This window comes from Poecile atricapillus, chromosome Z (assembly GCF_030490865.1).
Source record: "Poecile atricapillus isolate bPoeAtr1 chromosome Z, bPoeAtr1.hap1, whole genome shotgun sequence".
NCBI classification, from domain to species: Eukaryota; Metazoa; Chordata; class Aves; order Passeriformes; family Paridae; genus Poecile; species Poecile atricapillus.
The window spans coordinates 64,949,317-64,972,986 of NC_081289.1; the positions used below are offsets into that span (position 1 = coordinate 64,949,317).

A 23,670-nucleotide genomic window follows, 5' to 3' on the forward strand; every position below is an offset into this window, starting at 1 on the left:
ACACCAATGGTTCACTTCCCTTCAAGATCTTTTTCTTAAAGTACTTAACAAAAGAATCCCCTCATGGCCAAAGATGCTGTTTGCCATAAAACAATTCCAGCTCAGCTCCAAGCAGGACGGCCACAAATGACCCTGAACAGAATAAAATCCTCATCACATTCATTCCTTGGCACATCTGGTGATTGTAAGTTGAGCACATATGGTATATAATTTCAGGCAGCATTAGATTCACTCTAGCTCTTCATTCCAAATGAGCAACACTCTTGAAGACAAAGGTGAAAGGAAATTCACCTCCCAGGAAATTTGATGACCTATCCATATAGGGATGGGTGGGGCTGCACTTACTCTGGGAGTGAACAATTGCTGGCATGATAGTCCCAAAGACTGGCACTCTCTGCTTACCCACGAAAGAAGTGCAGGGAATGGCAGTGTAAGCTTCCTGCACAGCATCTCATTAAATGACTCAAAGCTCCATCAGAAGGACCACTGGAGATGAAGGTAATTCACTTTCCATTGCTCATCCCCCTACAGGGACAGAGCCCATTCCAAGCCAGCATCCTGAACTGCAGTCGGTTGATTTCAAACAGCCAAACCCCCTTTGTTTAAGCCTAGTAAGAAACCACTAGATGGAAAGCATTTAAAAACAGGATCATAAGTATAATCCATTAGGAAATAGGCAAAAGAGCCAGAAAGTGGAAAAGATCACTGAAGTAAAAAGAGACTGTAATACAGATACATCATCTGTGAAGTTTAACCATTCAAAATAGTGCCAAAGTAAAACCTGTCCCCTCTGTCACAGTTTGTGAGTTAGCCAGGGTTAAGTTCTGCTCCTCGCTTTCATTCTATGTAAGTTGTATTTTGCTGAGGGAAAATGAAATTTTGCTGGTTTCTCCCAAGTGACTTCATGAAACAGGAGGAAGAAGTAATGTCAAAATAAACAAATTCACCTGCCTGTAAATTTCTGGAATAGAGATTTTTGGATTGCTCAGTCTTGTGGGAGGCAAGCTGTAGTTTCTTTTACTTATTTAGAAGTTCCTCTCACAGCAAACCAAGAACTAATTTTTGTCATTTTAAAGAGGAGTTTTAAGTAATAACACAGAGTGCTCTAAGCAAGAATAGTGTTACTATCAGCAGCCAGAGTATTGTAAGGAAAAAATCTAAGTTGTTTCTTAATCACTAGATTGTAAAAGAAGTATTTTTAAATGACACACATGAAAGGCCAACTGATCATCATAGTGAAATCCTCTCTAGTAGAAGTTGCTCCGTATGTTAATTGTAGGAGGGTCTGAGAGAGCAGCTAGTAATTCTGTTTGAAATTTAGAATGGGGACACTTGTGGATGAAGGCCAAACTTGAGGAAAAGACTGAGATTTTATTAATGGCCTGAATACAGCAGGCAATCATCTCTTGCACAACTCTGCCAACGGAACCTCATCCTGACCTGCAGCAACCTCATCTAACTTGGAATATTTACACAGCTGTGTGGAAACACTTTGGAGCGTCTTTATTCCACCTGCTGCTGTCCTGCTGTTGGCTTAGTCTCAGGGTTTTACTGGTGCCATTTGACTCTGGCTAGCTCAGACTGGCCACAGGCAACTTACAGAGGTCAGACAGCACCCGTGAATCTTCTCTTGCAATCCCATGTTGAATCTTGAAGTAGATTCATATGAAATAGAATTAGCACTCCTTTTCTCCAGTTAGCAGAGACCAGGGTGACATCCTAACTTGTTTATATTCTCTCCTGTTTACTCAAGAAATGAGTAACACTACTTTTTATTAGATTTTTAAATTGAAAATCAAATTCATTTTAATTGAAAAAAAATTAATTATATCTGATGAAACCTCTGAAAAAGCTGAAGTTTTATATTTTATATTTTTCTATATTTCTATTATATACCAAAGAAATCCAAGAAGTACTTCAGTATGTGTATTTTTAAAGAAATTAAAACCCCAATTTTCCAGTGAAAAGCACACTTCCAATTTGTAGTAGAAAAAGCCCAAATATGCAATTCCACAAACTTAACTATTCTTTTTTCATTACCTCTGATAGTCATGGTATGTCTGCACACACGTAGACCTAAGCAAGTAATTCTGAGAGAAAAAGTGAGAGAAAACCTGCAGAAGCCCACTTCTCTCACCAGGAGTTGCTCAACCAGCCCAACAGCTGAGCAATGTGGTGGGCTCAGCGCCAGGAACTCTGGCATGGTGTTCTGACAGACTGTCAGCTGAAGTGACTGGGAGTTGGACATTCCCCTCTAAGGCTGCCCTCCCTTCCTCTGCCAATAACTGCATTTAGCTGCATCTCCAGGATACTAAAACTCCATGAAGCAACTTTGTCTACCTAACTGGGTGTAAGGAAAATGAATCAATAGGGTCAATAAAATGTTCTGCTTTTTAACCTGTATCTGACATAGCTTTTATAGATGCTTTGGAAACAGAACAAAATAATAGAAGATAAATGGAGAAAGGCTTGTTGACTCACTAGACCATTTGACTGTTCCAAAGCTACAGAGACAAAGGAAGGAGAACACCTTTATTTAAGTAACTTTGGAGCAAGAAAATGACATAATTCCTACTAGCCTCTGTAATGGCAGCTCCTGTAAGAACAAAACAGTTACCTTCATCGTGATTCTGGTGCAATATGACCTCTGGCTGAGCATGTATAGAGTTCCCAGGGTGGAAGAAAGGTGTGAAGAGCATACGAGCTTTCCTTTGCTTCAGGATATGCTGAAGGAGTTCATACAAAACATCACCTGGAAGACAAACAGCAGGAAAAAGGAAATGAAAATGTACATAACTGATGAGAAGACTCATTTAGCCATCTGATGCAGGAATTCATGGCTCCTGGGTGCTATTTTCAGACCCAAAAATCCTAGCAGTAAAATCCTGCATTCCACCTGTATGCAAAGTTCTCCTCTGAAAGGAAAAAAAGGCACATCACACCTCTGAATGTGACTGGCAAAACAGAACGACATTCCCTGGCACTATAATTGTTATATCTTTCCTTAATGCAACCTAACACCACAATATCCAGGAGACCAGTGGACAAACTGCTTATTTTGTGCCTTTTATAAATTACATCTTGTATGGATGACCTTATTCCAACACCTACATGAAACATGTAAGGTACTTATGCATTTGGTCTGGTGTAACTGGTTGCACATTTCAAAGTGAAATTGTACATTACAGGATAGGAAGTCTCCTGACTTTTCATTCTGCCTGCTCTTTTGCTTGTCACTGCTCATATTACAGAGGAACAGGTTGCAACAATTACATATTATCTGAAAAGGAAGTTAGTGAAGTTTCACTTAGGAAACCTTAGACTTTCTGGGAGAGTTTTCTCAAACATGGGGTTTTTTTAGTAGTTCTTTCTATGAGACTGTAAGCTTTTGCACCATTTATCCCTCATCTCTATAAACTGCCAGTATTCTAATTTGTGCGCAACTTGCATTTCTCATTGTGAAACAGTTAAAGCCATAATGCTTTCCATAGTTCAGCTTCCTTTATTTTTAACATCTAGGCTGCTTTTACTGTCTCAGCAGTGACTTTAGGGCATTTTTAAAAGATGATTGCAATACCTGAAAAGCTAATTAAAAACGAAGTCTTGAGCACCCAGTTACATGAAAGTCTAAAAAAGTGATTTTACCACATAATTTCCATCACTGAACACAACAGTAGCATAATCATAAATAACTAGTGCTGTAACACTCCGAGCAATAAGGTAGGAAATTTGTACCTCTTTTGATTGGCCAGACAGACTAGTGAAAAGATCCATAAAGCTGTCTGCGTTTTTGTTTTTTTTTACCTAATGAAATAGCTGAGACTTCTGCATCATCCAGATGCAGCAATGTTAAGATGGTGAAAAACATTTTGTACTCCCTCCCTCCTCTGCTGCCTCCCTTCCCTGGGCAGCCCTGAACAGAACAGCTGTGGGGCTGTCAGCTCCTTTCTTGGCAAGACTGTGGGAGTGGATGCCCTTCTCCTGCTTTAACCGTGAGGGGAAATGGTACAGCTTTTGTGTGGCTTCAGTCTGGAAAAACTTAATGCTTCTGTGGCAAACATTATTTCACAGTTCTTAAATTTCATGTACAGTTAATTCTGGGAAATGCTGAGGCAATGTCCCTTTACCTACAGTTATCTAAATTTTTAGGGACTGACTCAGATATCCTCCACAACGTTTATTATCAGTGGGGAATACCTGGAAGGAAGGAAGAGACAAAATGCAAGGGAGGAAGCCTTTAGCTATGTTATTTTGTTCCAAATTCAGCTTAACCTTCTGAATAAAGTGAGTCTTTGCAAGTAAGAGACTCTTCTCTAGGAACACTCTATTTCCAGCCTAGAAACATTTTTAATCCTGCTTATTTCAACTGTCCTCACAGCATACAAGGGGAAAAATAGGTGCATAATTTGCAGGCAGGAAGGGGAGTTGCAGACAACATACATAAAGGTGTCCTTTGCAGTCCTTGCTTTCAATACTCCTTTTGCTTCAAGCAGGGCTAATTTCTACACTCTAAGTGCTGTACCAGTATTTAAAAAAAAAAAGAAAAAAGAAAAAAAAAAAAAAAAAAAAAAAGAAGAAAAAAAAGGAAAGACATTTCCAGGCATTAGTTCTCACTAACGTATTACAGTGATCTTCCATACAAAATTAGTCCTGGATTTAAAGCACATTCTTTAAAAAACTTTATATACACTAAACATAAGCAACAGTTTGTGAGGCAGATGATTCTGCAGGAGGATGGTTGTGGAGAGTGGCCAAGCAGGTTGATGCAGAATTAGACCCACAGCTTGATTATCAGCTGGATCTCAGCAGCACCAGCTGTACTCCTGCACCATGTGAGCCTTGCACTGGAAGCCTCCTCACAGCAATTCTGTCACCACTCGGTCCAAGCTCTTTGATCGCCTACAGTGATTGAAGTGCAAGCCTTTTTATTTAGCAGGAATACCTCATGTGGTCACAAAAAACGAAGCTCACAACTTATATTTAGTTAAACACCCCCTGACAAAGGAGGGCAGAGGCTTACTCTGACTGTAAAACTGGAGCAGACAGACCACAGGGGATACAAATACAGGCAGGCAACACACACATTTCTAAATCTCCTTTGTGAATAAATGAAGACATAATCTGAGCAATAGGCAGACTGATGTACACACCTGTCTGTGCTGAGGACTGGACTCCAGCACATGTGAGAATACGGTAAAGAAAAGCAAATCCCACAGTGGCTGTTAAATAGAGGCAAAGTCCCCAAGGAAGGAGTTTTGCAGTCACTTTTAGCAGCACCTCAGCCAAGACAACTGGGATGCAAAATGCTAATATGGGCTGCTTGGGTCTGTGAACAGATAAGCCTTTACAGGGAAGAGCTGGAAGTCACAAAATGCTGTCAGAGCAGCCTGCTTTCTGGGTGCTCTGCAGGGAGTTTTAACTATAAACAGATTGGATGTTTGAGTTTCAATTTGCATTCAAATATGCCTACAACTCAGGTGCACCAGGATTTCCTTCCCTCTCTGTCCTTTTTGTCCTTGCCTCATACAAGTGTCTCTGTCCTCCCTTTACCCTCCCTCTCCCAGTCCACCCCAGCAAAGGTAACCATTCCTCCTCTGACCCTCTTCAGCTTTTACTGCAGCTTCCTCTCTCTTTCCAATAGCAGCTTCTGTAAATAATCCTCACCTGAATGAGGGGACCTGTATCGAAAGTCCTCTTTGGTCAGGAGCAGCAGAGCTTTGCCGTTCATCTCAAAGGTGTTGCTCTCAATGGGCCTCAAGGAAAACTCCTTCTCTGCCCACCGGAGCCACTGGGCCACATCTTCCCTGCTCCAGTAAACTGGCTGCAAACCTGTGCCAGAAAAAGACCACAATTCTGTTACCAAATTGATACAAGGCATGGGAACACAGGCAGACATCACTGAATCTCCCCCTTCTCCCCACAGTACAACATACAAAGTCTCAGAGGAAACTGTAGGAGAGGAATGTCATGTTGGTGCAGGATTACTCTAAGCACTGGACTACGAAATACTTTGGCACTTTGGTTTATCTGTGACATACTGAGAAATGAGAACTGCCTCAGCATCCTGAAAAAAGCTCACAGGACACTGTTTCATTCCAGGCTTCCACTGTGCAAAAGGATTTTCCTCCATGTGCTCTTTCTGATGCGCAAAACAGGCAGCAGGCAAAGTCCTGGGTTCCATCCATCCTTGGTGTGTATCCTTTCATGGAAGAGAGGTGTGCTCTCTCTTCACACCCCTTGTACATTCATGGATCAAGAATAATGAAAAACTGTCAAATCCAAGAGAGCCATGTGAGAGCCATTCTCTCCAGGTGGCTGAGATGGGGTCTGTAAGGAAGGGTTGCTTAAACACAGCCCCTGTAACAGTGTGATTGCAGAACATGTATTATTGAGAGAGGTATATTCAGACAGGCCCACACCTCCTCCAGGTGCCATTATGTGAGCAGGTGCCATTCTCACACTGGAGAGAAAAACCAGGGCCAAGATTGTGCCACCCTTGGCACTGCTTTAGCCCGTGTTTCCTGTATAGCAATCAAACATTATCAATGTAACCGGGTCCATGTAAAAGGGTATAGCATTTTTAATAAAATAGTAGGGATATTTGGTTTGAGGACAGATTTTTCAAGACGCCAAGGAGAATCTGGCACTCCCTTTCTGCCAGCCAGCTCAAACAGCTTATACAGCCTAGGTTATTGTGTTTACTCACAGAGGCCCAACCACACTACCATCAAAGACATTTTGCCTGCTACCTTCATTGGGCCCAGGCAGAGAAGCTTGGGAGGTATGACAATTCAATATCTGTTCTACACACAAATTCAAAATAGCTTACTTCCCCTGGCGAGAAGGCAGCATGGTGAAGAGATGTTTATACCCAAGTAGAGAGATTATCTCCAATCCAATGGGCAATAAAAGCTTTATTTTCCTTTCCCCCTCGTGAGATGACTCATTGTTTGACTTGCTATAAAGCTTACCCACTGTGCATAGGAAGATAAAATTTGCCATATCTGATCAGATCTCTGCTACACAGCCTCTGGCAGGAGCCAGTACCTTATGCTTTGGAGGAAGATGAACCTCCCTTCCTTGTATTGCACCTGGCTGATTGTACGCTGCACATGGGAAGAAATTTCCTTCCTGGCACACCATTCTCTGAGATCTGATTACCTTCCTCCTACCAAGCACTAAAAGAAGCCTGGGAGAGTTGTATCACTTTGGTTTGGTTTGGTTTTTACTTCTTTAACAGATAGGCAACCCTTTTATTTCTGTTTTAGCAAGAGGTAACATGAAGTGAATTGCATTCTGCTGCTTTGCCAGATTCCCAGACAACAGCTTTGTAAAGTCCCAGAGCCACAGCTACATGCAGAACTGAATCTCTGTCAGAAGAGGAATTGAGATTGTGCCTGAGAAAGGGTCAGAGCTGACCTAAGAAAGGGATTCTGCATGGCCATAACAAGAATTTCCATTGGTTTTCAACTGTAGCATACAATTGCACTATAGAAACAAGTAGTAGCTCTTAATTATTTATGAAGTAATTTTTCTTCCCCCTATGAATTAGAGTCTACTTATTGAGGTCAGAGTTTTCTGTAGGACCTTTCTTTTTGAAGGGACTGGAGTGAGGTGTAGATTTGCTCACAGACATGGAAACTGTCATCTAAAATACCAGTGAGGTTCACCTTTTGCTGAATAAAGGGCTATTCCTGCAGAAAATACACTCCAGACCCCAGGCTGCTGCTGTAGCTAAAAGAAAGGTGAGATATGATGCAAGCAGACCACAACATATGAAAGGGTTTTACAAGACCATCTGAGGAGTGCTTAACATGCTCATGTGTGACTCCCTTTGCCTTCCTCTTAGCCATGCCATGCAAGTAATAAATTGCCCAAAGGAGAACTGTTGTGTAGAAATCTAACTGGCCTTCTGATGTGCACTTCGCCTGATGAGGCATGAAACAAAAGAAAACATCACTGTGAAAATCAGGCTGACAAGGACAGAATTGTACGATAAATTCACATGAGGTGTGTGCTCCCTTAAAAATAATGATGTAATAAATAAATCACTCCCTGTACAAACACAGATCGACATTTCCCACCTGAAAGGAATTTTTGCCTTCTGTTCAACTACTACAAAAGTACCGTGTCCAAAGAGAGCTTTAGATTGATCAGTGCTAGACCCACAACAGATAAGTTACAGAGACTGAGCCAAGCCCCATGAGCTGTGCTGACCGTTCTGAAACAGACCCAACACTTCACACTACAAATGAGGTCTCTGCTGGGTTTCAGCAGCACCTCTGAAACTTGTGAGAAAAGCCCCAAAGTAATATGACCTAGGACCACTTGGCTTGAAATTACTGAGAATCAGCAAGCAGCCACTCTAATTCAGTTTGGCTATGGCTAAACTGAGTGGGTAGATTTGCCACATCACTTCACCCCTGGGGTGATCCCACTATTAAAATACTTACATTGTGTTTGGAAAACATAAGGTACCATAAAATAAGTAAACTGCTTTTCCCTAGATGGATTTCTTATTCTCTCACTTCCCTCCCTCCCTTCCTGCCCTGCTGCTTTCCTGGGAAGTCAGTTTCTCAAAAAAACATGCCCCCACCACATGCCAATTTGTTTTGTGAGTCTGAACCAGTTCAGACACGAGGCTTTTCTAGAGGTGCACAGCAGTGTTGCTGAAAGTGCTTCAGAAACTGTCATTCAAAAAATAATTCTTTGATGAGCAGTACAGCATCTATTAAACTTGAATGCCACCTTCTTTGACCCTTCTTAAGAAGAAGTAGCTGGTTTTGTGAAAACAAGGTCATGAGATGTTTGGTTTGCAGCTGAAGGGATTTTGCAGCACAGTGTACACTGCTATCAGTAGGTCATGAAAATGCTTTCCTGTACTGTCCATGAAAGAAAATCTAATTCCACTTATACTATTTTTCTTCTTTGGGTGCTGTTACTTATTTTCCTCTCTCCATCTTATTTTATTGTCATGCCCACAGTGGAGGAAAATGGGCTCTTTTTATCTCTCTGGTTTTACTCTCTGCAGAAACTAACAGCACTGTCTTCAACTGACAAAGGTATTTACCAAGCAGAATAAAGTGAGGAAAACAAGAGCTGTGTTGCAAAATGAGGGTAGAGTCTTGCCTGCTGAACCAACTGCTGAAATCAGCGTGAAGGTTTTCCTGCTTTCACTAGGTGCAGATCAGACACGGGGGATGCTGCCTTTCTCCCAGCCTACCCTCTTGGTGGCCATGGACTTCCCAGGGTGAATTCTGACCTAAGTCAAACCTGACTCTGCTCCCATCTCTGCCTTTGCTCCTCTGGTTGAAATCTGGCAAGCATTCCCCATCATGGTCTCTCTATCTGTGTGGTGAAAAAATAAAACAACAACAAAAACTACTTGAACTCAATAGCTGAAAGCAGATTAGACAAAGCCATGCAAACCCTCAAAATCTGGCTCTGTGAAATTCCAGTGTATTCTCTATCTTCTGTCAGTTTCCAAGCACAGCTCCAGCAGAGTAAAATACAGTAATTTATTGACATGTTTATAAACTGATAGCTTTATATGCATTAAACAGGGAACAAAATCTGTGCTCATCTTTCTAGCACTGCAGGCTGATGCATTGGTGTCTTAATAGAGTGTCTACTTCTGCAGCATACTCCTCACCTGAGTCCTGTTTCTAACACCTGTTACTCTGGCTACCTTATAAATGATGAGTAGGATCAATTCTCACACTGTAGGGCATAGGCTGGTAACCATCCCGAGTGCAAAAGAAATCCAATCTTGCTCCTTTCTATTCTCAAGCAGCAAAGTACAATGGAGAGGGACTGATGGGGTAATTTACACTTTGAAGTAGCCAGTAAACCTGTTTAAACACCAACAGACATGGGCACAAACAGCAATGTACTGGTCTGCTGAACAGTTTAGGTAGTAGATGGTCTCTGAAGAGTTCACTTCTGACAAAGAGCCCCTCAGCATGGCTTTGAGGTTGGAAAAACAGAGTGCTCTGCTCAGGCAGTATAACCTTTGCACTTAGAACTACACAGCCAGCAATATTTTTACCTGACCACAGACTTCTGGGGGGGTTACAACTTTGTTTTTTGAACAGATGTAGCCAACCCTGAATCTTGCAAAGCACTTGCACTCAGCAACCCTTTCTTTGGTTTGGAAGACAGACCATGCATTTTACAGTATGAGTTGCTATGTTCAGTGTATGCAACAGATATTACCTAAAATGTGAAGTATAAGGTACCACAGGCTGTTTTCACCTTGACTCATTTTGGAGCAATCTGAGGACACAAAGCCAATGCAAAATGTGATGCATGGTACCAACAAGAGCTGCTGTTCTGTTTTAGTTTCAAGATGAGAGCACAGCCACAGGACAGCATGCACATGGAAAACAGCATTCATAGTAAGTTTCGCCTAACTTTTTGTTCCACTTCAGTTAAGCTCTCCGTCCTCCCGCCTGGCTGCCTGGCAGGCAGGATGATGATGTGAGAAGGGGGTAAAGACAGACCTCCCATTTATCCCTGCTTTCTGAAGGGCAGACAGAATTGTTCACACTCCCACGCCAAAAACTACTTAGCATGGTTGGGCAAACAGCAAAGGGGCGAGTGCATGCAAATCAGCAGTTGGTTCCCAAACATCCAGGGACAGATGCATCATCACTGGCAGCATCAGGGAAGCTAGCTCATGTCTGTAGCTACTGTGAGCCTTTAGTGGGAAAATGATGCTGGAGAAGTTCAGAACACTTAAATGTTTCCTACCAAGTAACCCTTTAGGAACTGATGTTTTATTTCTTTGTTATTAACAAAAACTTTTCTTATTAGCTGTAAAGCATAATATGTGCCTCTGCATATTATGGTGTATGTCAAGAAAGAGGTAGATGAGGTTGTGGTTTTGGTCTTGATTTCTGTATAAAGGCAACACAGTCTGGAAGAAAAGCTTATGATTAGATTTAAATCTTTCTCTCAGGCTCTGCTGGAACAACTTTTAAAGTCCCTTCCTGTCTCACATCTTTGTTTGGAATGCTGGACTGCCAAAATGAGAAGAGGTGTCATTAGGCTTTGCAAGTTAACATCCAAAATGCTTGAAAGCTCAAAATGCTGCACAGATGCTTCAAATAATGGCAGTTCAACATTGCCATGGTGCTGTGTGAGCTGCTCTCTGGTTCCCTGTTTGGAATCACTGACTGTTGCTGCAGACCAGGGACCTTGTTCTGGTATCATGCTTGGACTTGACAGAACCACCACCACCCTCCTCCCCAGCAAGGCACTGCTGAGCTCAACAGCAGTGTGGGATCATGCTGAAGAGCTTTCCAAACTGAGGCACTGAGGTCTCCCTGAGGCAGCAATTCTGTGCTCTCTCTGCTGGGACTGCTGCATCCATCTCTTAACCCAAGTGACTTCCCCAAAGTACCCAGCACCCACAGGGTTCTTGGCAGTTCTTCAGAACTATCACTACTGTGGAAGGTCAAGGCAGGAAGGGTAAAGATCTTGTTTTCTCAGGAAGTCTTTCCAGTTCCTCACAGGTGACAGAAATCTGTGGCATGCCTAGCTATTCCCATGCAGATGGAGACTGTAAACAAATGCCCTCAGGTACTGTTCTGGTTAGCATGCACATGGAAGATGTAGCCCTGCCACAGGTAAATCTTGTACTACTGGTGGTCTGTGCACTTGCTGTTACAGGCAGGGGACAGAAGTCTGTGTGCACTGATGTGCCTGACCATTTGCTCTTTCCAGTAGGTGCCCCTTGACCCAGGCAGTGGAGAAGCAGTGGCTATTCACTGCTGTTGGGTTGCAGGTATTGCCTCATCCTAGAGTAGAGAGCTGGCTCTGCACTTTCCAGGCCCAGAGATAAGCAAAGGTAGAGAAAATGAAGAAAAGGTTAATCTTGGCTAATCCTCAGAGAGAATTATTTGGGAGGTGAGTACAAACTGGCATGAAGGAAATGCATGGCAGCGGATAAAAATGCCCTTTTTACAGGTCTTGTTGAGGAAAAAATGATTGGATAAGAACAGAGGAGTTGTGGTAGGAAAAGAAACCACAAGTGAGGCTTGCACATTCTTTAAGAAGGTCTGAAAGTGCCTGTAATCAGAATGACAAGGCTTTAAGGAATCTCCTACACTGCTGGGAAAAGTGGGAAAAACAGCTTTTTCAGTCATAATCTGAAATAAAAGGCACAGGCTTATTTTTCCTGGAGTCCTGTTGGACAGGGTATTAGAGGTAGAGCACAAGTGCAGGTAATGCTACATGCACACTACCTGCTCTGGGGCCTCCATGTGTGCAGACATCTGCAGAAACCAACCCACTGAAGCTCTGCCATGGGTTTCTGCCATGATGACTTTGTTGGTGTGGTGCCCTATGACCCAGCCCTTTTCCTTTCACTGTCTGTACAGAGACCCTGGGAAGCTAACACATCCAAATCCCTCAGGGCCATAAAATAAATAAAATTGCTTTCCTAATGCAGCCTTTGGAAAGTCTGTAAGAAACATATTGATTGGAAAGTTCTCGATTAGAATGAGCTCTCATACAGGGAAATAAATCTTTTCAATTGCCCACACCCTGTGCCAAGCTCAGCTTCCTGGAAGCAACTATGGCCCTTTCTGGAACTGAGGTGAAAATTCTATGTTCCATCACCTTGCTTGACCTGCTGACATTACACATGGTTTGCATTTGCTGATCAAATGCGCAAGCAGGACTCTAAATTAGCTTGCTGGGTTGAGACAGCTCGCTGATTAACGATGGCAGATGAAGTCACTGGTACAAAAGCCCCACAAAATTTGACACCACACTACAGAATTCAAAATGAAGAATATATTCTTTCTCACTTTATGCCCAACCCCTTTTCTATGTAGGGACAAGTTAGTAAACGAAGTAACTCAGACAAAATTACTCAGCTATGGCTAAGACCCCTGGCCGCAGCAAGTCAGAAAAGTCCCTGAACACTGCTGCCCAGTTCCTGAATCCTTGGAGTTGTACCTGATGTCAGATTAAAGCTTCTAGTGCAACCCAGTGGCCAGTTTCTTATAACTGAGATACAAATATTTGACCCAAAGCAGCCACTTGTCTCCCTTCTTTTTCTACTGCATCATCCAGAGCAAACCTATAGAATAAACAGATATTAGGATGTCCTCTGTGAGCTGCCCCACTTTGGAATTAGTCAGAAACAGAAAATACTACAATACTGGAGCAGCCTGCCTGCTGCTGACAGGCAATTTGTGGCCTGAAACAAAATTCGCCCAGGCCAGGACAAACCAGCCTAGATAACGGTGCCAATTTGTGTGCTGAAGTTGGATTTGAGGTTCTGAAAGGGAAAAGTTACCAAAGAAGTGAGCAACCACAGAGGTGATGAAAAGACCAGTGGGTTTTCTAGGCACTCGTTCCACGGGCTACGTCCAAGAGCTTTCAAGAACTCCACAGACGGCTCCAGCTTCCTTTCATGTTGTTTGCAAAACCTTCCTAGAAACCTGACAAGAGCGTTCCTTCCAAGGCAGGGTGAAGGCTGGCTTCTTCCATCTGAGCAGCACCTACAGAGAAGGCCAGAGTGTAGCAGGGGTCAGCAAGCCATGGACAGCACGACACTGCCCGGCAACCAGCAGCCACTCCCACGGCTGCCACACCACGGCACTCCTGCCGCAGCAGCCAGTGCAACACCAGCAGTGGCAGTGGGACAGGGAGCGGGGATATGCTGGCTTGGATCTGCTCCCAGTTACAGTCTTAATCTACTCCTGACTTCTTCTCAACCAATTTTTGGCTGTTGTCCATGGAGCAAACATTGCTTTCCTACTGTTCCCTTCCAAAAGGAGCTGAAAGAAATGTCTTCTCTTGGTTTTTTCCTTGTATGTGCAAAAACTACATCCTAAACAAGAGCAGCTGAGCCCTGACTAAGTCACAGGCTAGCTAGCTCAAGAGATGATGCTGCCAGAAGCAAACAGTTTTGCCAGCAGAAGTCAAGGGATTATAAAAACTTTCACTTTCTTCTCAGCAACTCTTTATTGTTTCAAACCAATTTAATTTTAATCCAGGTCAAAATTCCAGGTCTAAAAAGCATTCTTTACATTTTTCTGCACCAGCTATGGCCATTGCTGATAATTAGTAACACTTGCACATTTACACTACACAGTGCCTTTCAACTGCAGACAAATTAGATTTTATAGATTTTATAGATGTGAAGCACAAAGGCAATGGATGGCTGCCTATACACTGAGGGATCAAATCCAGGAATTTTATTCTGCTCCTCTTTACAACTGGACATATGCAGAGCATCTTTACATCCTTTACACCTACTTTACCTTCCCACTTCTCGTATCAATTACTTGATGCATCCTGGCAACAGTGATTTTAAGGTAAACAACCCAACCCCGTATTAGAATGAACTGTCAATACATGTTTCTTTTTTTTTTAACATAGTATGGCCTTGATCTCTGGCTGAGGGGTTGAAGATTTGTAAGTAATTAGAAATAAATTTATCTTGGTAGTCTTGACCTACATATGGTTTTACTTAAATCTTTTGCCTGCTACCTAATTGCTGTATAGTGGAGCACAGTGCCCAGATTATTACCATGCTTACAGTATGTAGCAGTAATGGTGGTAACTGAACTGGAATCTCCAGGTTTAGGTACCTGACCAACAATGCTCAAAGATATGAAAAACTGAAGAAATAGTTGCTGGCTGCAATAAATACAACTGCCTAAAATTAAGAGGGTTCTTTTCAGCAATTTATCACTTTAACCTACCATCAGCTATGCCAACTTGATCTTCTGGTGGATGCAAATTTAGAGAGATCCTACAGTTTTGTAAGAGAGGGGTCAGAAATTTCTTTTTGTACAGCTGAATCAAGTGGAAAGTTTTGAAATATCAGTTTCACATATCAACAAAACACCAACAACAACATTACAATCCTTCGTATCAAGAAGCTGCCTTTTTCTCCCAGGGAGATTTTGTTCTCAGAGGCTCACATCCTGAAGAAGTTGGGTCCCTTTCCCTTGAGGAATTTTGGCTGGGACTTTGCTTCTTAACTCAACTGTGACTGTGAGAGCTGGGGAGGGGGGAAGTGTGTACACAAAGAGCATGTTTTCCAGGCTGTTTCCAGGGAACGTGAGGCCAGCTCCACTACAGAACAGTCTATGCCGTAACACCAAGATGTCATCTGTTGGCTTCCTCTGCACTGGGGCTACAAGGCTCGTGAGCTGCAGCTGCACTTACACTGCTACTGTAAAAGCAGATTTTGGCTTTACTTACAGAACCATGGCTTACTTTGCCTGTAACCATTAAGCAAATCACCACAGAAAAAAAATTACCACCAGCATGTAGCAAAAGTATGTCATACTTTTACTGTTACTGATTTTACTTTTGGATGTCTTGCTCATGTAGGCATTCTCTGCCTGCATTCTCAGTCCTAATGCAGGAGGGCTATGACAGCCTGCTTCAATACACCAGTACGTGAGTTCTTCTGTGCCTTATGCAAAGACCTGCCTTCAGGTGACATTAAATATTAAATTACTGGTGGAAACAGTACAAATTACAATTTTGGACACTGCACAGTATACTTAGTTCTGAACCACATTTTTGGAGGTAAAAGCCCACTCTTAGCATGCTGCAGGCATCTCTTGCTCCCAAGATGCTGCAAACTGGAGTTCTGACACGATTAAAAACTCCAGATTTAGCTTCATTTCTTGATGGTTCCTTAATGAACCAAATCCCTACAGCTCTTACAAACTGTCAGTCATTTCTCCAAGAAGAAATTGCTGTCTTAGAGAAAGGTGAAGTGATTCAACGAACAGCTCTAGATGCCTTTGAAAAGGGGTCCTTTTCAATATTCAGGGGACAAGGAGGCCACTGAGATGGACTCCAAACTTCACTACAACACATCACACATTCACGAAAAGTAACTGCATTCCATTTCCATGGGGCCCTTTAACCTTCCAGTGCAAATTGTGTTCAGAACGGCCTCTTGTACTGAGGTACTTGTGCTTGAAATACATTGATAATGAGAACGAATTAAGTGTGTGCTCTCTGATTATCAGATGATAAATTATCATGATTATCTTTGCTGCAGCTTGAGAATTGCTTCCTCTCCAGCACTTAACTCCTTCTTGCTCTGAAGCTAGTCAGCATACCCACTAACTTCTCATATTAGGGCCTCCAAAAAACTGGCTTGCATTTATTATTTCTATGGAAATCATACAAAGTTGATGCATTAGTACCTCTACTCAGGACCACTTGAAAATACTGTTACAAGGAGTAAGAAATGAACTTTATCAATTGGGACAACATGCAACATCCTGTTTGGGATAATTTCTGTCTCAGTGCTGGGGTGTCTGCAATAATGACAGCATCCTTCAAACAAGCTCATCCTAGGCGGCAGCTTGGACAATATGTAGTGTTGACTTAGTCATGTTTCCTGGCCACCACGTTGATGTGCCAGTGCATTTGATGGAGGAGCTACACTGTGTTCTTGATAAGAGATAATCTGTATTCATGTATATATGTACATTGGTTTCTGCCAGATCAGCTTTCTGAACGGATTAAGAGCACAATTGCACTAACAGTTAGGTCAGCACAACTGCCAGGGAGGTGGCAAATTGCAAAAAAAATAACAGCTGGATGTGGTAACAGAAAACAGAGAAAATGCTTCAGCCAGTATTATTACGGAACATATCATGCCACAGAAAAATAATGCATGGGTTTGTTGTATCACTTGAGTTTAATCTGGATGATGTCACTGAGAAAGGCTTGTTTCAAGAGTGGAAAAATTATTGCAATGTCAATAGAGGCAAATGATTTACCTATGCAGTTCCAGTAAAGGATCAAGTTTTGAATGAAAAGGAAAACAAATGGATGAGCTAAATCACAGAAAGGTTGTGTCTCATCCTTTTTGAGTTTGAGAGAGGCTACAGATACCTAGTAGTGATGGGTAACTGGTATCATCCCAGATTCACAATTCCTAGTGCCACATAACCCTATTGTGCTGGTACAAACAGTGACCTCGACATCAGTGAACCTATCTCCAGGACTTCTGTCTTTTCCACCCTTCCTTTCCCACAGAAAGGATGACAATTCCTGTGCTTGCTATGATCAATGAAAACATGCCAGGGGAAAGGGGACCCATGTCCTTGGAGAGGGGCACTGTGTGTTGTGAGCCCCCAGAGCTGAGCTGGGATGGGCTGTGGAGCTGTGACAGCAGGGAGGAGTGAGGAACTCACCCCTCAGTATCACTAACAGCACCACCTCTTTTGAAGGGCTGAGGCTAAATAACAGTAGATAAGTTTAAATACTGGGAAAGAGAATCAAATTACAGCACCTGACACAAATATTTAACAACATCTAATGGCTTCTTTACATGGCTGACAGTTGTGCCAGGTAGCATAAAACACTGAAGCAGGAGGACCTCCTGCTAAAGGACATTACAATAAGGGCAGACAGGAGAGGGAAGGTATACTGTGCACAAGCAAAGTGACAGCATGATACTGTGCATACGATGCTCATGTCCCCAGGAGCCAACTGAAACTATTGGAGTCCTCATGTACTTCATTATGTGGATCTTGAGAAAATGAAGTTGAAATGCTTTTTCACCAACCTGTCTAATTAAAATTGTCTTAGCTGCGCTTCCCCCGTACATTTGCAAAACTTAGTCAGCTCTGTGAAGGACATTTGTCTCGTTATTTTATCTTATCTGTTGCAGAAATCCAGATTTGTAAGTCTGTCTGTTCACACACCACTCATACTCACAAAAACTTGATCACAATGACATTGAAATCAGGAGAGCTACAGAGGTGTCCCCACTAAGTAATTTCTCTTCTATTTTTCCAATGCTTCAGGACTCAGTTTACAAAGTCCAAACCAGTTTTGCTTCATTCTTTTATATTGTAACTTACAAATCATCTCAAGTTTTTGCTCTCCTGGAAAGACTGATTCACAACCAACTTGCAAAGCTTGGAACATAATTTTTTTAAAAGTCAGACTGGAGAATTAAGCAGGTAGAAAGCAAACATGAACATTAGGAAAGGATGATGAATTACATTTTGAAGAAAGGACACCTTCTACCCTAACTTTTCAGGTTAGCTTACCTTTTTCCCTTCATGCCTGCTTTTATAATTGCTACATTACAGAAATTAAGAAATTAATTAAGCTTATTGATACCCATAAGTGCAAAGCAAGTTGACATTCCCAGGTATTTTATTTCTTCTTAACAAGTTTCAAGTGGAAAACTACTTTTCTAAAATACTTTGCTTGCTAATGTGATTTCCTCCTCCCCCACCCCCCATGACTGAGGGCAATCAGTTTGGCACTGACAGCATGGGGCAGAAATGCAGACATGGGCACATTGTCAATTTGAGGAGTGGGAGAAGCCTTCTTTAGCAATTTCACACAAAATTACATTAGGGAATGTAAAGTGTCAAAAATTTCCCGTGAAGCCCTGAGAAAATCTGCAAACTAGATGTCTCACACCTCTCTGGCAGATAATAAACACAGAGCATATGGACCCAAGTACTGAATGTTCATGAAAATGGAGTCCTCCGTGTTTGAGACCATGCAGAGTTCCTGAGGACATGAATGCAGTTTCAGTAAAGATTTACACCATTGTAATTCAGGTGTTTGGATAATCAACAATAGAAATTCAAAAAAGGTTTATTTGTGAGCTGGCTTATTCCTTAATAAATTACAGGATTACTTTCTTGTATCTTTTTCCAGAGCTGCCGGAATGGCCATTGGTCCTGTTCAATATTGTGTCTTCCCTGCTGTGAACAAATTTGTTGATTTAGGTCCTGAAATACGACTTCCCTCTAAGATTAATTCTCAAAAGAAAGCACTGTGACTGATTTTTAGCGAAATCTTTTGTGATGCCTCATTTTGGATTTTTTCTATACTTCCTCTTCCCCTCGCTACCCCTGAGGTGTGCACATCATGTGAAGAGGAGATTTCTGTTGTCAAACCAAGCTCAGCCTCATTCATTTAGCAATGTCACAGTCATGCTTTTGCAACTCTGCTGACGGAATCAAGTAGGAGGAGGAGGCTGACTCGGCAAGAGGAACCTTTTGTTTGCACATAAATACCTTGGTGTTATCAGAATGGAAACAAAGAGTGTGCAGCATGCATTTTACAAAAAAAAATATCATGGCACTGTTACTGTTTGCCCCCGGTTTTGTTTCAGTCTTTACCCTCTTGCTTAAGTAATGCTACACACATGGTTTATCCTTTAGGCCTCGGAAGCAGCAACTTGAATAAAGCAGCATTTACACACTAGATGCACCCTCAGCATGCACACCCAACCCAGAGATAACACTTCAGCTGACCCCTTTATCTGACTGAACTCTCTGGTTGCTTCCTGACAACTGAGTCCAACCCTAGCTATGAAAAATCCTCACCAATATTGACCATATATTGACCATAAATTCAATCCACCCAGCTGAATGATAAACAACAGACCAGTTAGTGCCCACTCAAGGTTTTGAAAACACTGGCTTTCCAACTTGAAAAGCATGTCTTCATCTTGTGTGAAAATCAGTGGTAAGGTTTCATCTTGCCTTCTCCCTTCAAATTGGAAGTCAGCAAAGATGGATACCAGTGCCTCAAGAGAAATCTGGGACTAATTCTGTACCCCTGTCAAAGCCTGGTGGTTTCTTTGCTCCTTTCATTTGCTAGAACACATATGAAATTGAAAAAATGGTATTGGGATATCATCAGGGTGCTTGCCCTCTCCAGGATTCATTTAGCATCTCTGCCAACCTCTTAAAAAGACATAAAAGAGGAGGCAATTTTTAATCTCCTTTCATGGTGTGGTTGCCAACTTCAGAGGCTAAAGCTGCATCTCCTCAGGAAGAGGGAGCTGAGTGTGTCCATAGCTGCTATTTCTGAATTGGCAGGAATGGTGGAGAGACCTTTTGCTTGCCCTGATAAGGTCATTTGCATAACTCTACCCAAATGGTAGCTTTGCATATATTTTTTTCCTCTTCTTTCTCTTTCCCTCCCCACTCTGTAAGTTCTCCATGTGCCAGAGAAGCACTAGGAAAACCTTATATTAGATATTCTCAATATTCATTCTATTAAACATTTACTGATTTATTTTGATTTCCTGTAAAAAGCTGGTGTACATTTTGTTTGGTGTACATAACTCTATTCTTACACAATGTGAAACAAAGAAAATTGTGCTGTTAGTGCAAAAAGAATTCTGCTTTCTCTGTATAGGTTCCTTTCACATTCAGTCAAAATGGCTGCATGTTTTCTGTTTTTAAATGAAAGCCTACTAATTACTTTTATTTTAAAATAAACATTTGACATTTGTTCAAACTAAAAGTAATTCTAAACAAGAGTGCAAGTGATATCCATACTTGCATTGTAAAAATTGAGATAAATGCAAAATTGCAAAGCAACCCTTATAAATAGTGGAAAGGAAGATGAATACCAAGCAGCATCAATTTAAGTCTTGTTTAAGCAATAAACAAAACACTGAGAGCTGCATGGTTTAACTCATATTCCTGTGAGCAGTTCCAGTGATCTTAGTGGGGTGTCTCACTTGGACAACTGCCATCCAGGAAAAGAAAGGGCTGAAAAACTTCTCCTTATCTTAGTAAAATTCTTAAAATTACACATTTTTATCTTGGTGTTTCTGTGTCACCTTAATTCCAAATTTTTTACTCTGGAAAGGACCATGCTGAAATTTGAACACATTTTGAAATTCTTCCTAACAAAACAAACCCTTGACTTATTTTTTCATGGCAGCTTAAAAATATCAAGTATCTTTAAACCAGTGGGCCTTGTGCCCTGCTTTCACAGAAAGAACACATTTCTCTACATACAGCAGCTCCATATGAAGGGCCAGGAGATGCTAATCCTAATTGAAATCAAATTACCTTCATCATTTAATTCAACAGGCCTACATTGTTACTCTGCATAATTGTAGTGTCTCAGTTGCAATAATAAACCAGGACCCCAGAGTGCTTGGCAATGCACAAACAGGAGAGAAATACTATTTTTGTCTAGAGAGTTTCCTTGGATTGTTATCTCCATGCAGAACCATTAAGAGGATGTCATTTATTGGTATTTTCCCGAAATCTCCAGTTCATGAAAGCTGAACAAAACAGAAATGATGGGGTAACACTATAGATTTTGAGAAGGCAGCATTTTGATCTCCATGGGCAGTAATTGAGGGGAAAAGGAAAACCGAGATTACAATACTCAGGAAAATGGTGAGACCCCAACGAAGTTTGTTTGAATCTACAAAATCAGACCCACTGAAAAAACAAAATGGAAGAAATCTGCCACATTTCAAGGTTGGCATTAATCCAACCACTTGCATTCCAATTGCAGTCAAGATGCAAGTTCTCTTCTGTGTTTGGATTTCATAACACTTACTGTGCGGTCTACTTTGAGTTTTAGAGTAAGAAAGATTTTGGGGTAAGCAAAATTTTCTGTAATTATTACAAAAACCAGTTTGATAGCCAGTTCTAAAAGCTCTTTATTTCAATTTAGAATATTTTTGAAAAACAGTAAAAATGTTGTATGGTTTACCTCTTCTAGGAAGAATTCGTTCTAAAGACACTACTTTTATGGTATTAAAAATTAATGTCAAGGAAGTTTATTGACAGATAATGACTATTAATGACTTCACTTCTGAACTTTACTATTTATATTTACAAATTAAGGGTGTGAATTCTCAGTTTATTAATCTGCTGGTTGGATCACTTCTTTGCAGCCTTGAGCAGTTCCACTTTACTTCACTGAAAATATTTAATAGCCAATCTGTAGTGAACTTGAATTTTCCCAATACTTTACTTTGTTTACACACTATATCACAGATTTCCTAGTGGATTATTAGCATTACAAATTATTAAAACAAAAGGACATTTTTTAAAATTAACAATACAGTGCTTTCTCCTACCATTATCCCCTCTGCTGACTAAGGTTCACCCCCGTTCCTCTTTATCAGTATTTAGTGAAGTTATCCATGCAACCCCAAAGCCCACACTTTGCAAGACCTTGCAAGTGTTGATGCATACGCAAGGCTCATGTAATTGGAGGATCAAGGTACTTACAGGCAATATTAATTCTGACATTTCTTCGCCTTTAAAAGCTTAGGAGCTATAATGCAGAATAAATATATTGAGTGTAATTTTTTCCTTTGTTTTTAAAGTATGAGTAGTGGTGAAAAAAAAAAACCCAAACCCTCAGAAATTCCATAGTGGCATCATAATGAAACTTGCATGGGTCAGCAGCAGGAGGGTTGGCCCTTTTACAGCCAACCTACAGACCTTTGTCACTTTTTGTTAAATGAATAACTGATAGCAGCAGGAATATACTGTCATTTGTTATAGGAACCAACACTCGAGGAGGGCATCATACACCATGCCATAACTCTGGCTCATTTCTTCCAGCAAGTTGTACAGCAGCAGGTGTATATGACAGCATTAGAAAGGCAAGATTAAGGAATCTATCCTCCTAGCTCAACTTCACATCCCTCTCTCTTGAATTATAGCTGTGCTATATAAGTGGGTAATGCTGATCTCCCTGACCAGCCTCCTTGTTGCAGGCTCTTCCTTCTGCCCCACCCCAAGTTTGAGCTCTTCTCACTGTTGCCTGTGCACAGGCATACTTCTCTCCTGTCCATATGGCCCAGTAGAGGGGTATTGAGGGTACAGGAGAGACTTCCTCTCTTTCTTGAGGTCTGTTCCAGGTCTTGGGGCACTGGACATTTTGAGAGTTCAACATCAATGTATTGGTCTCTGTCCTGGCAAGGAAATTATCAGCCACAACAGGTAAAAAGTAGAAAGTCTATCAAACCCAAGTTCTTATACTGGCTACTGTCTGGAAACCCGAAAAACAAAGGGATCAACCACTCACCCCAGAAAATGAGCCTGCAATTTCTCCCAGATACCTTCAATCCATAGCAGGTTACAAAACATAGGGACAGATGACTACACATAACTCTGAAGCTGTTTCTTTGCTTCTTTCCCAGGAGACCTGAGAAACAGCAGTGTCTCACTCCTGTCTATCCCATAGCTGAGAAGCAGCACTTGCAATCTGGGGTCCCGTTTTAGCCAAGAAATGACAGCCAGCTGGCCAGTGTCACCAAGCCAACGGCTGGACCAGCTGGCCAGACTGCACACGTTTCTGAGTCAAGTTTGTTAATCAAACCACAACAGTCACTGGTGGCTGAATGAAAGCTGTACTGAAATTATATCATATCAAAAACTAAGAGCTCAAAACACCTGCTTTTCCTAGTCTAGGGGGAGCGGATCTAAAGAAGCTCCTTCAGGACTTCATAGTCCCATTTTTAACCTCAATATTTAAAAAAAGACATATAGAAAAGCAAAGAAGAAAATAACATGCCTTCACCATATTCAAGAGGCTGAGCTCTGAAGAAAAACAGAAACATTAAGGTAAAAATGTCAGAAAGATTTTGCATCTTTTGACAAAATAACATCTTTTGTCATATGTGCCTGGGATAAATCAACCTACAGAAGAATTACATGCAGATAACAAAACCCATTGTGTAGGCAGTATTTAAGCAACAGATCACAAGGAGGCTTAAAGAATGTTACCAGGATCCAGTAATTTTGTGTGAGGAATTGTAAAAATCATTGTGTGATATAGATGAATTCAGCATGGAATGCTGAGGCATGGAAGGGATTGGGGGAAAATATTTGAGGAGTTGAAAGGGACATTGCAGAGAGTAGAAGAGCA

General features: G+C 41.5%; 1 protein-coding gene across 4 annotated transcripts in view; it reads right to left on the reverse strand.

The window, feature by feature from the left end:
- LOC131592848 (transcription factor ETV6) overlaps positions 1 to 23,670 on the reverse strand; it is a 124,619-nt gene that overhangs the window by 23,143 nt on the left and 77,806 nt on the right. For all 4 annotated transcript variants that reach the window (XM_058864663.1, XM_058864665.1, XM_058864666.1 and 1 more), the window contains 2 exons: positions 5,665 to 5,829; positions 2,618 to 2,752 (listed from right to left, as the gene is read on the reverse strand). In XM_058864663.1, coding sequence (XP_058720646.1) covers positions 2,618 to 2,752; positions 5,665 to 5,728 — 199 coding nt within the window. In that variant the 5' untranslated portion in view covers positions 5,729 to 5,829. The remainder of the gene's footprint in view (positions 1 to 2,617; positions 2,753 to 5,664; positions 5,830 to 23,670) is intronic.